A 12,513-nucleotide genomic window follows, 5' to 3' on the forward strand; every position below is an offset into this window, starting at 1 on the left:
CTCCTCTGGAATCCCTATGATCACTGGATCCTCATTTCACAAACGGAGAAGCTGAGGCTTAGAGAGGTCAGACAGTTGTCCAGGGTCACACAGCACGTAAGAGAGTGCAGAGACTGACACCCAGGTCCCAGGCTTTCCCCCTTCACTGGTCTGCCTGCTTTTCCTTCTGCAGGGGTGTCTCAGACGAGCCTGCAGAGTGACCAGATCATCACATCCTTTGCTATTCCCTAATGCTCTTCCTGACTTCTCACCACCAACCTTCCTGCTGTTCAACTGGACATTTATCTGCACCAGCATTGTGTGAGGCCCAGGGAGGCAGTGACTGAGAAGCTAACTCCCAGGCCTCACAGTCCAAGGGAGCCACAGGGGCAAATGATAGGGGAAATCAGACAATGTGTGCAGAAATGTGCATGTGGGGCTTCAGGAACAGAGCAGTGCAGCTGCCTTGGCCTTGGGTCAGGGAGGGCTTCCTGGAGGCAGTGACCTCTGTGTTGAGTGTGGAGGGGTAAAGAGGAGTGTGCCAGGAGGATGTGGTGGGGAACAGGCTTTTGGACATAGGGGACTGCATATGCAAAAGCCTGGAGGGCAGATATGGCCTGGTGACTGTGGGGTGCTATGGCCAAGCCCCTGGCATAAAAGAAAAGAGAAGCCAGGGCCTAGAATTACAGCCTCCATTGGAGGCCTTCCCTCTGCAGACACCAGGTTGATGGGTGCTCCTGGAAACAGCTGCCTGATTGCTTTGCCTAAGACCTTCAGTACATTTTCCACTGGCCCTGGGCTCCCATCATTGCCTCTGCACCCGCCTCCTGCCGCCGTGCCAAGCCCACTTCTCACCTGGCTGCAAGTCCCCCAGGTCTCAGGTTGGAGACCCTGGGCTTTCCATCCTTGTCGGTGCCACCTGAGATAGTCAGGCCCAGCGTGCTGCCTTCTTTCTTGATCAGCTCCACCACAGTGATCCCTCGGAACTCCTCTGCCAACAGATGGGGATGGGGGCTTGAGCGGGCAGCTGGGGCCACCTCAGGCCCCCAGCTCTAAGATAAGCGAGGCGAGCACCTGGTTAGTAGGGCACTCTGCTGCATTGCCCTGGGTGATGATCACCTCCTTTTTACAGAGGAGAATCAGAGAGGTTAAGTGGCTGGTCTAAGGTCACAGAGCAAGTTAGTGGCAGAGCCGTTGCCATCTGACCCCCACCTAGGGCTCTCTGTGCCTCCAGGGCAGAAAAAGAGGGAATGAGGGAAGCCTCATTACCTGGAATGCTCTGTCTGCGGCACGCCAGGGAAATGTCGGCCCCTCCTGCGTCCTTGCCTCCTTTGGAGTAGGGCCCATCGTCTGCAGGGGAGAAAGAGGGAAAGGCCGAGTTCCACTTTCGTTTCCATTCCTGCAGACCTCCTCTGCTTTGGGAATTTTCCACTCTGTGGACGTGGCCTGTAAGATGGGTTCCCTCCTGCCACCAGCTCCACCCGATTCTCTGCTGGAGAATCCTCACAGCTCCTCCTCCCAAAGAAAGCCTGGCCCCTGCTCTTGGGGCTGAATAACATTCTTTGAGCACTACACTATATATTGGGAGCTTCACAGCCATTCTGTGGTTCACTGTCTCAACAACCCCGTGAATGTTGTTACCATGGATCAGATTATTCCACTGTACAGATAAGGAAGCTGAGGCTCAGAGAAGGCCAACTCATGCCCATTGTCACACAGCTGGAGAGTTGTGCAATCTGCATTAGAACCCAGTTTTGCTGACTCTACTACCCAGGGCTGTGCTTACATACCTGCTGGGATGGGGAGCTCTCTCACACGCAGGCACAGCAGCTCATGTGAGACAGCTCTGACCGAGAGGAAACTCAGTCTTGGGCGGACCTGATTAATGCTTCCTCATGAGGACTGCACTTTACAGTTTATGAATCACATTCTCAGGCATTCTAGGCAGCCTGAGATAAGTCTGTCTCCTTCACTCTAATTCGAGAAAGCGCTCTCTTGTGTTTCTTCAAATATTGTTTCCATCAGCTCTCTCTCTTTTGAAAAGCTTTATAGATGTACTTTAGGACTTTCCATTTTACTCTCCATGACCCACATCCACACCCGCCGTTCTATTTTCCATGTCTTCTTTATCTCTCTAAGATACGTCAAGGGGTGCTTCATCTGCAATGAAATCTTGTCTTTTTTGCTTCTTTTGAGTTAGTAGAAAATCTTTCATACATTTCAAACATAAAGAAGGCAGAACAGTATGAGGCAGAGATTCTCAAAATGTGGTCCCCAGGCCCACAGCACCTGGGAACTTGTCAGAAATGTAAATTATTGGCTGGGCACAGTGGTTCATGCCTGTAATCTCAACACTTTGGGAGGCCGAGGCAGGTGGATCACTTGAACCCAGGGGTTCAAGAAGAGCCTTGGCAACATAGTGAAACCCCATCTCTACAAAAAATGCAAAAATTGGCCGGGCATGGTGGTGCATGCCTGTAGTCCCAGCTACTCAGGAGGCTGAGGTAGGGGAATCACTTGAATTTGGGAAGTCCAGACTACAGTGAGCTGTGATTGTGCCACTGCATTCCAGTGACAGAGAGACTCTGAGACCCTCACTCTGTCTCGAAAAGAGAGAAAGACAGAGACAGAAGAGAGAGAGGGGGTGAGAAAGAAGGAAGAAAGGGAAGGGAAGGGAAGGGAAGGGAAGGGAAGGGAAGGGAAGGGAAGGAAAGGTATTTCCTTTCCAAGGCATTGCCTTTCCTAGGCATTTAAAGTGTATTAAAGCTACAGAAATTGGATTGTTTTTCAAATTTCATTTTCTAATTACTTGAAAGGAAAGGAAAGGAAAGGAAAGGAAAGGAAAGGAAAGGAAAGGAAAGGAAGAAGGAAAGCGAGGGGAGGGGAGGGGAGGGAAGAGGGAGGGAAGGAGGAAGAAAAGGGAAGTAAGAAAGGAAAATTCTTGGCCCCAACTAGGACCTGAAAAAGGAAACACCCTGGGGGTGGGCTCCAGGAATCTGTATGTGTGTGTATATTAGTATATTAGTCTAACTTATATTATTCTTCACTTTTTAGCATTTAGACCGGGGGATGGTGGCTCACACCTGTAATCCCAGCACTTTGGGAGGTCAAGGTGGGCAGATCACCTGAGGTCAGGAGTTCGAGACCAATCTGGCCAACATGGCAAAACCCCATCTCTACTGAAAATACAAAAATTAGTGGGGTGTGGTGGCAGGCACCTGTAATCCCAGCTACTTGGGAGGCTGAGGCCGGAGAATTGCTTGAACCCAGGAGGCGGAGGTTGCAGTGAGTCAAGACCGTGCCACATCACTCCAGTCTGGGTGACAGAGTGAGACTACATCTCAAAAAATAAAAATAAATAAAAATTTAAATATAGTAAAATTTACTGTTTGTGGTGAGCATGTCAGTGAGCTTTGGAAAATGTCTCCTGACCACCATCACGACCAAGTTTTAGAACATTTCTATTGGCCCCCAAAATTCTCCCTTGATGTTCCACTGTAGTCAGTCCCTGCCCCATCCTCTGTTCCCCACAAGCACTTATCTGTTTTCAGTCTCTATCATTTTGTCTTCTCCAGAATGTCATGTAAGTAGAATCACTCAGTATGTACGCTTTTGAGTCTAGTTTCTTACATTTAGCATAACCATTTGAGATTCAGCCACAGTGTCGTGTGTATCAGTAGTTTGCATCTTTTTATGGATGACTTGGGTTGCATCCAATGGATGTACCAGTTTGTTTAGCTATTGACTTGTGTTTCCAGTTTTTGGTGATTTTGAATAAAGCCACAATAAACATTTGCATACAGGTTTTCGTTTGAACATAAGTTTCTGTTTCATCCAGGAATGGCATTGCTAGGTGGTATGGCAAGAATATGGTTAACTTTATAAGAAACTGCCAAACTGTTTCAAAGTGGCTGTGCCATTTTGCACCCGACCAACAGTGTAAAAGAGTTTCAATCGCTGTGCATCCTCATCAGCACTTGATAATATCAGTTAGGGTTTAAACAAAAAAATTTAAGCTGGGCACACTGGCTTATACCTGTGACCTCAACACTTTGGGAGGCCAGGGTAGAAGGATTGCTTGAGCCCAGGAATTCAAGACCAGCCTGGGCAACACGGCAAAACCCTGTCTCCCTAATTAAAAAAAAAAATTAGTCATGCTAATACATGCACAGAGGTATCTTACTGTGATTTTAATTTGCATTTGTCTAATGACTAATGAGGTTGGGCACTTTTTTTTAACTTGCCATTCATCTATATCTTCTTTGGGGAAGTGCCAAAGCTTTTGCCCATTTTTAAGTTGGGTTGTTTGTTTCCTTGTTATTGAGTTTTCATATATTCCGGATACAAATCCATTGTCAGATGTAATAACGTGTGCTTTGAAAAGCCTTCTAGGTGACTCTGTGTCGCACTAAAGTTTGAAAAACATTTGTGGCTGGGCGTGGTGGCTCACGCCTGTAATCCCAGCACTTTGGGAGGCCAAAGGGGGCGGATCACGAGGTCAGGAGATCAAAACCATCCTGGCTAACACAGTGAAACCCCATCTCTACTAAAAATACAAAAAAAAAAAAAAAAATTAGCTGGGCGTGGTGGCAGGCGCCTGTAGTCCCAGCTACCTGGGAGGCTGAGGCAGGTGAATGGCGTGAACCCGGGAGGCGGAGCTGGCAGTGAGCCGAGACCGTGCCACTGCATTCCAGCCTGGGCGACAGAGTGAGACTCCGTCTCAAAAAAAAAAAAAAAAAAAAAAGGAAAAACACTTGTATAATGAATTGGATTTACCTAACAGGTAGTTTTAACAATCATTAACACTTTGCCATATTTAGCCCATTTATGTTTATCTATGCTGAAATATTTTAAAACAAATCCTGGGCATAATGCAATTTCACCTTTAAATATTTCAATATGCATTTCTAAATAAGAACATATTTCTTATATAATAAAAGTATTGTATCCCACCTTACAAAGTAATACCATAATTATTAGTCTAATACCCATTCCAAATTTTAATTCCAACAGTACATTTATGGCTCTTGAAAGCTTTGTTTGATTATTTTGCTTTTATCTTTGTTCTGTTTTTATATTTTGCTCTTCTTTTTTCTGTTGCTCCTTATGTTTCTAATAATTTTAAATATTTTGAACATTCACCTATTATTTTATTTTTCCATTATCTCAAACTCTTGGGAGGTATTTCTTCTGCCTAGTGTCTGATGACTCTCCCTTACAGTAGACTGTTTCCTCGTGTGGTTGGTAATTGTTGGATTGTGAGCTCATCTTTAGTAGGGCTTCAACTGTGGGAATTCTATTCAGCCTGGTTGTACGGCTCCAGGGTCCAGAGAGAATTTTCCATTCCTTTCCCTGGGTGCTTGCCAAAGTATCATTACCCTGATATCAATGATTATGGGTATTTACAACACTCATTAGAATTTACAGTACCCCCATGGTATTGTAAATACCAATCTTGGCTCAAAGATTCCAGAACCATGGTGGTATTATAAATTCTAATGTTCATCAGAAACAAGGGGCACACCTTAGATCACAAATCCTCAAAGGAGACCACTGGAGGCTGAGTTGAGACAGATAAGCTTTTGTTTTAGCTCCCTGATAGACGGGTGAATATTTTCCAAGTCTCCTCTTTCACTGAGGGTAGATCTCTTCAAAGGTCCTGGCTTTATGCCGGGGTCTCAGTACCAACTTGGGAAAGTACAAGGTAGCTTTTCCTGTATCTCTGAGCCATTAAAACCCAAGCCTTCGGCTACCAGACGCACAAACATCCCCCCATTCCTGCTGCCACCCCAGTAGAGAAGCCCCAGCATCACCTGCACTCATCCTGCTTGTTTTCCATTTCTCTTCATTTTTTGAGTGGAAATGCATGTATAGGCCCATTTGTGGAGAATTGATGTCTTTTTCTTTGGGAGACAATATTGAATCTTCCAGTCAATGATCACAGTATATTCCTCCATTCATTTTTATCTTTAATTTCTCCTAAGAACACTGTGTACTTGTATGAGAAAAAGTCTTATACCACTCTCATTAAATGTATTCCTAGGCATTTAAAGTGTGTTAAAGCTACAGAAATTGGATTGTTTTTCAAATTTCATTTTCTAATTATTTGTTCCTGGTGTAAAAATATACAGTTCGTTTTATATTCTGAGCTTAAAAAATTTATTTTTAATTCTTGTGGGTATGTAGTAGGTGTATATATCTATGGGGTAGATGAGATATTTTGATACAGGTACGCACTGCATAATAATCACATCAAAGTAAATGGGGTATCCATCACCTCAAGCATTTATCCTTTGTGTTACAAACAATCCAATTAAATCTTTTTAGTTATTTTTAAATGTACAATTACATCATTATTGACTATAGTCTCCCTAGTGTGCTATCAAATACTACGTCTTATTCATTCTTTCTACTTTTTTTTGCAAAAATACGGAAGACTTCACAAATTTGTGTGTCATTCTTGCACAGAGGCTATGCTAATCTTCTCTGTATCATTCCAATTTTAGTATCTGTGCTGCCTAAGCGAGCACATATTCTGAACTTTTAAATTCACATATTAATTCTAAGTTTAGCCATAGATTCTTTCGGATTTTCTATATACATAATCATATCATCTGTGAAAATGACAGTTTTATTTCTTACTTTCTAAACTTTATGCCTTTCATTTCTCTTATTTGCCTTATTGGACTGGCCAGACCTCCCTTACAAAGTTGATGGGGTGATTACACAGACAATCCTTATCTCCTTGATACTCTCACTCGCTTCATTTCTGATGCCTGAGGTTTTCCTTACTTTCCTGTGACTGCACCTGAGCATTTCAAAGGAGTTTGAAGCTGGAAGGTTGTCTGGTCACCTGCTGGGCCCCAGCCTCCCTGCAGCATCCCTCCTTTTGCACATGCCTCATTTTGCGGGGCTCTGCCTGAGTTAAAGGCAGGGTTCAGCCTGATGGGGCATATTCTGGTTTCTCCTCTATGTGCTGACAGAGAGGGGAAGGAAACTCACAGATCCTGCAGCAGCCATGCCGTGTGCACACCACCACATTATCTTGTTCCACCCCATTCACTTCTCACAGTGGCCTTGGGAGGAGGTAGGTGCTGCGATCACACCCATTTGACAGACGAGGAAACAGGCTCAAAAAAGGGAGGTCTTTGGCCAAAGCAGCGTCTACCAAGAGCTGGAAGCAGACCCCAGGCCTCTTAGCGTTTTCTACCCTGTGCTCGAGGCCCCATCGAGCGGGTTATGTTTTTCACATTCCTCATCTAAGTCTCCTTTCTCAGTACTGGGCTGACACGGGCAAGAACAGGTGCCAAAGTGAGAAGGGACGCACTATCAAGCTGGTGGGCTCCCTGCGCTGCCTCAGGGCTCAGCCCTCCCGGGCACCTTCTGCTCCTTCCTCAGGCCTCGTCTGAGCCTGCACATGCCCCCGCCTGCCCTTGAAGAAGGGCTCTCCTACCACCCCAACCTCTGCGGCTCCACCTTAGCCTAGTGTTAGCAGAAGAGGCTCAGGGGTCAGCCAGGCCTCAGTAGAGATCCTGGCTCTGCCATTCGCCAGCTGTGGGAACTTCGCTCTCCTCCCCAACCTCACACCCATGGAAAGTGAGACCTGACCCAGCGGCCCACGCGCCCTCCCATCCTCAGCGGCAGCGGGAGAAAAGACGGGAGAAGGTTTGGTCCCCGCAGGTGGCAGAGGCCACTTCCCCCACTCTGCTCCAGCCAGGTCTTTTTCATGAGGGGAGGGTCTGATTAGGGTTCAGCCAGGGTATGAGTGGCCTGAGTCAAGGTCAGGACTCAGTCTGGGCCAGGGTCAGGGCTCAGCCAGAACCGGAAACAGGGCTCAGTCTACGGGAGATTTCTCAGCCTTCGCACTATGGGTATTTTTTGCCAGATGATTCCTGTGGTGGGGGCTTCTCTTCTGCATTGTAGGAAGCTGAGCAGCATCCCTGGCCTCTAACCACCAGATGCCAGGAGCATCTGTGGCAAACAAAAATGACTCCAAACATTGCCAAATGTGCCCTAGGGGAACCATATCGCCCCCAACTGAGAACCATTGCTCTATAGTCAGGAGGGGACTCAACCTGGGTCAGGGGCGGGGCTCAACCTGAGTTAGGGGAGGGGCTCATCCTGGGTCTGGGCCAGGCTCAGCCTGAGTTAAGGGCGGGGCTCAGACTGACTGAAGGGCTGGGCGCAGACTGAGTCGGAGGTGGGGCTCAACCTGGTTCCGGGCCGGATCCTGCAGAGTTGAGGGCGGGGCTCAGCCTGGATCCGGGCCGGATCCTGCTGAGTTGAGGGCGGGGCTCAGCCTGAGTCAGTGTTGCTGGTCAACTTGGGCCTATGGAAGCCTGACAGCGTTCCCACCTGCAGCTGTAGCCACTGAGAAAGGTCCCAGTTGCCAACTACCGTGCTCCGCCAGACCAGGGCTGGGCTCTCTTTGCTTGCCAGCAGCTGATAAATAACAAATCAAATAGCAGTTAAGCCAGGAATCATTTCCAGGTCCCCTGGGGTTGGGTCCTCAGCAGCTCGGCTCATCCGCCTTCCACCTCCAGTTCACATCAGCCACCACGGATTCAGGCGACACCCCATTAAGTATAATGCCTCCCATTACGGTTTCCTAATACGCACTTCATTTAGATTCAACAAGATGTTTCTGAGCTAATAAAATCAAAAAGACTGGGTTCTATCAACTGTGCGACAGTGAACGTCTCTGGTATTTCATGAGGGCAATTCTGGAATTAAAATACGTCTTATCCTGTGCAGATTAGATTCTGTCCCTGGAAAATCCCTCTCTATCTCCAGCTGTCTTGGGAAGACCAGAGATAAGCTTGCCAGCTCCAGGTTTATGAATCCTAAGAGGAAAGTGGGGGAGGGAGAAGGATTATCTCTTAAGGAAAGGATAAGGAAGCCAAAGCCCAAGTTCACCAAATTCAGAGCAGTGGAATCCCAGAGTGGATGTGGAGCTGTGAGCCCTAATTGTAAAAACAAGTCAGAAATTCAGACGGAGGAACAATGGCACCCCCAAGAGCTGGATGCTGAAGCACAGGGTGCCCGATGTTGGCTGGCGAAGGGGAGGACCCATGCCCTGGGTCTCTGTGGTGCCCTCCAAGTTTGTCTCTGACACTGCCTGTCTTCCCTTTCCTGACCCCAATATTCAGATTTTGCTCCAGTGCACTACCGGGTGCTAAAGTGGGTTACAGTGACAGCTTAGGGACAGCAGAGGTGCCGGAGTCTGCTGGTCTCAACACCGAGTGGCTGCAACTCCCTTCCTGCTACAATTTTTGGCCGGTTTGGGGTTCAGGCTGTGAGCCATCTCTTTTCCCAGCTGTCAGAGACTTGACTGCGTGCTGCAAAACAAGTCATACTACTGTGCGCAAAGAGTCAGTGGGCAGCAGGTGAGGCCTCGAGAGACTTCCCTGGGGAATGCATGTGCATCTCAGGGTGTGCCCTTGGTGGCCTCTTGTGGAAGTCAAGAAGCCATTCTTGATAGGCGAGTTGCCAGATGAGAGGCTTCTGAGCACCCAAGACCCCCTGGCATAGTCAGAAAGGTGCCCGGAAGGAATGCTGCAATGGTTGCTGATGCCTATTCAGAGGGGACATAGGGCCTCTCTTTCACGAACATCCTCAGATGGGGGGGAACTGAGGCAGCACCCAAACCAAGAATCAAAATAGGGTTAGAATTACCAATTGGCTGTGTGACTCGAGCCTCCATTTTCCCCTCTGTAAAATGGGGGTGTCTCTCCCATGGCTGACTCCAGCTGGCCAGAGCTTGAGAAGTTGAGGGGATTACTTTATTTATAGAAAACCCCTTGGGGGGTCAGACCCTAGGCCCCCTCCTCAGAGAACATGCTTGCTCTCTCCCACTCTCTTTTTTGTTCCAGGACCTGGTAATTATATGCTTAGAGATGAAGGCTTTTCAAAAACATCTTTCCCACCAATTTTCAGCTGGAAACGTGCATAAAAAACAGAGATATTTTTATCCATGTTTTTTTTTTTCCCTGTCTCCTCCTTCCAGCAATGGGCAATTATGAGCTTTTGCCTTCAGTCAATCGTCCTGTAGGAACTCGCTTCAGAGGAAAATTCATTTCCGCAGTGGTGCCAGCCAGTCCCGGCAAATGTGGGGTGTGCAAGTCAGGGGAGGAGGGACAGAGGGAGAAACGTGCTTGGAGCTCAGACCTGTACACCTGGTACTCAGGCCCACGCTGCAGCCGGGGTGGGTGGCCTTCTTTTTTATTTTATTTCTCTTGAAATCATGGCTAATTTGCCTTCATTATCTCCCGCTCTCTGGGGCCTCAGGGGGCTATTGAGCTTTGACAAAGGGAAAAGGAAGTCAACTCCTTGCCAGGCTGCCTTCGCCAGGGTCCTGCCTAAGCGGGTGGCTGGAAAGAAGCGTGGGGGAGTGGGCAGGACTATAAAGTCAGCCGGCTTTGACTGCTGCCCTGTTCTGTGAGCCTCCTGGAGGGAGGACTCAGCATCTCAAAAGGGACCACTGAGAAAACAAATGCCCAGAGGCTCCACTTGGGGCGAACAGGACATGATTTGCAGGGACAGTGAGCTGTCGGCCAGGACCATGCCAGCTCACCGGGACCCTGGGTGCTGAAGAGGACATGGGCGCTAAGTACTCCACCAAGTGACGGTCCAGCCCCAGCCAGCTTCGCCCCACCATGGAAGGGATTGTTAATATGGTGGGAAGGGAGGGATAGGCTTTGGAGTCAGTCCAACTTGGGACTTTGATTCTAAATTGGCTGCCAACTGGCTAAGGGATCTGGGACAAGTCACTTCTCTCTGAGCCTCAGACTTCTCCTCTGCAAAATGGGGGTACTGGTGCCCACCTCATGGGTTGCTGGGAGGAACTGTGGGGAAGTGTGCACAGAAACCATAAAACATGGCAGTTCCCTCCCTGCCTGCTTCCCTCACCTTGTTGAAAGGTTTTCCTAGATCAATCATGATGATGGCTCCTAGTGATTAAGTGCTGGTTTCTGTGCTTCCTAAGCATGATCTCATTTAATCCTCACCACTTTTGAGGCGGTATAATCATGATTCTCATTTTACAGATGAGGAAACTGAGGCACAGAGAGGTTAAGTGATATCCCATGATAAAGGGCAGGGCCAGGGTTTGAACCCAGGCCTACTGAGGCACAGAGAGGTCAAGGGAACTGCCCAGGGGCACAGAGCTTCTAAGTGGCAGAGCCAGGATTGAAGCCCAGGCCTTCTGGCTCCCTAAGGGGTCTGGCCCTACCCTCTGGGCACCTTCCTACCTACTCCCCCATCCATGCAAGCCTGGAAGTTGCTGTAATGCCTGCAGCCCTGGGGCTGTTCAGCTCCAGGCAGAGCCCCAGCTCCTTTGGGCATTCCTCCCTGGCCACTGAGGGCTGGAACAGGCCAAGGGCTCGATGGAGATGCCTCAAAGCCAGTTACAGGCTGACCTCTGAATGACAGTTCCAATCCCCACGGGTGACAAGCCTCCCAGGAAGCCCAGCTTCCATGGGGAGAGCAGCATAGAAAGATCAGATAAGCTCGGGAGAAGCACGTTTTTCAGGGAGACAAAAAGAAATGCATCAATAGATTTAAAAATTTGAAGCCTCATTCATTTGTTGCCAAGGATTGCAAAGAAAAAAATAAAGAACCTTAATAAGTAGCACCCAGTGTTGGGCCCTTCCCTGGGCCAGGCCTGCTCTAAGCATTTTATGGATGCTAAGTCAGTTAATTGTCCTAAGAACCATGGAGGGAGGCTCACCGATTGTCCCCAGTTTACAGATAGGGAGCCTGAGGCCCAGAGCAGCCACTGAGCTGGTGAGCTGCAGAGGCACCTGGAACCCAGGGCTCCCTGACCTCACAACAGACCATGCCCTGAACCCTTGGCTCTGCTCTTTCCCTCCAAACAGGAGGGCAACAGACCCCAAATGAGAAGCATCAGGGCACTGGGAAGGTGACAGCTCCAGTACCCCAAGAATCCCTGAGTTAGGGCTCAGGCACTCACAGGCTGGGTGCATCAGGGCTAGCAGGACCCATGGCATCACCTGGAGAGGCCGCCACCCCCACAATCCTCCTCCACACAGGGAGAGGGGCTCCTGTCCAGCAGCCCTGAGCCACACGCAGGCCAACATCCCACCATGGGACAGCGGGGGCGCAGTCTCAAGTTGGGGGTTGGCCTTCTGCATTCTGGGTCCTGCTCTCCTGCCCCACTCTAAAACCAGCAATCTCAAGGAACGTGACCTCAAAATCAGGGTCACCCACAGAACCATTCAGTTTCCCAATGGTGGCTGCCTGCAGTCACAAGAAGACTGTGTCCAGCTCAGGGAGAGTAGAAGCAGAAGTCCTCACCACAACTGTCAGTCCCCGGTCCCCTGACTTCACCTCCTGATGCTCGCCCTGGCGGGTCCACTCCAGCACACTGTGCATTTTCTCAGTTAATCCTCATAACCACACTGCCACTTGGGCACTGTTATTCTCCCCATTTTACAGCTGGGAAAACTGAGGCACAGAGATGCTAAGTGACTTGTTCCTGGTTACACAGCCAGAAGTGACAAAGCGGAGATTTGA

At 48.7% G+C, this 12,513-nt stretch overlaps 1 protein-coding gene and 1 non-coding gene across 8 annotated transcripts in view; both read right to left on the reverse strand.

Annotated features, from left to right (window-relative positions):
- The window catches only part of GRIP2 (glutamate receptor interacting protein 2), a 111,958-nt gene that overhangs the window by 33,745 nt on the left and 65,700 nt on the right, over positions 1-12,513 (reverse strand). For all 7 annotated transcript variants that reach the window (XM_063703649.1, XM_055381070.2, XM_055381069.2 and 4 more), the window contains exons 2-3: positions 1,249-1,329; positions 835-970 (exon numbers count right to left, since the gene is read on the reverse strand). In XM_063703649.1, the coding sequence (XP_063559719.1) occupies positions 835-970; positions 1,249-1,329 (217 nt within the window). The remainder of the gene's footprint in view (positions 1-834; positions 971-1,248; positions 1,330-12,513) is intronic.
- LOC115934090 (U6 spliceosomal RNA) lies at positions 6,403-6,509 on the reverse strand. Its single transcript, XR_004069938.1, has one exon. It is a non-coding gene; the product is annotated as a U6 spliceosomal RNA (small nuclear RNA).

This window comes from Gorilla gorilla, chromosome 2, assembly GCF_029281585.2.
Source record: "Gorilla gorilla gorilla isolate KB3781 chromosome 2, NHGRI_mGorGor1-v2.1_pri, whole genome shotgun sequence".
In the NCBI taxonomy this organism is placed as follows: Eukaryota; Metazoa; Chordata; class Mammalia; order Primates; family Hominidae; genus Gorilla; species Gorilla gorilla.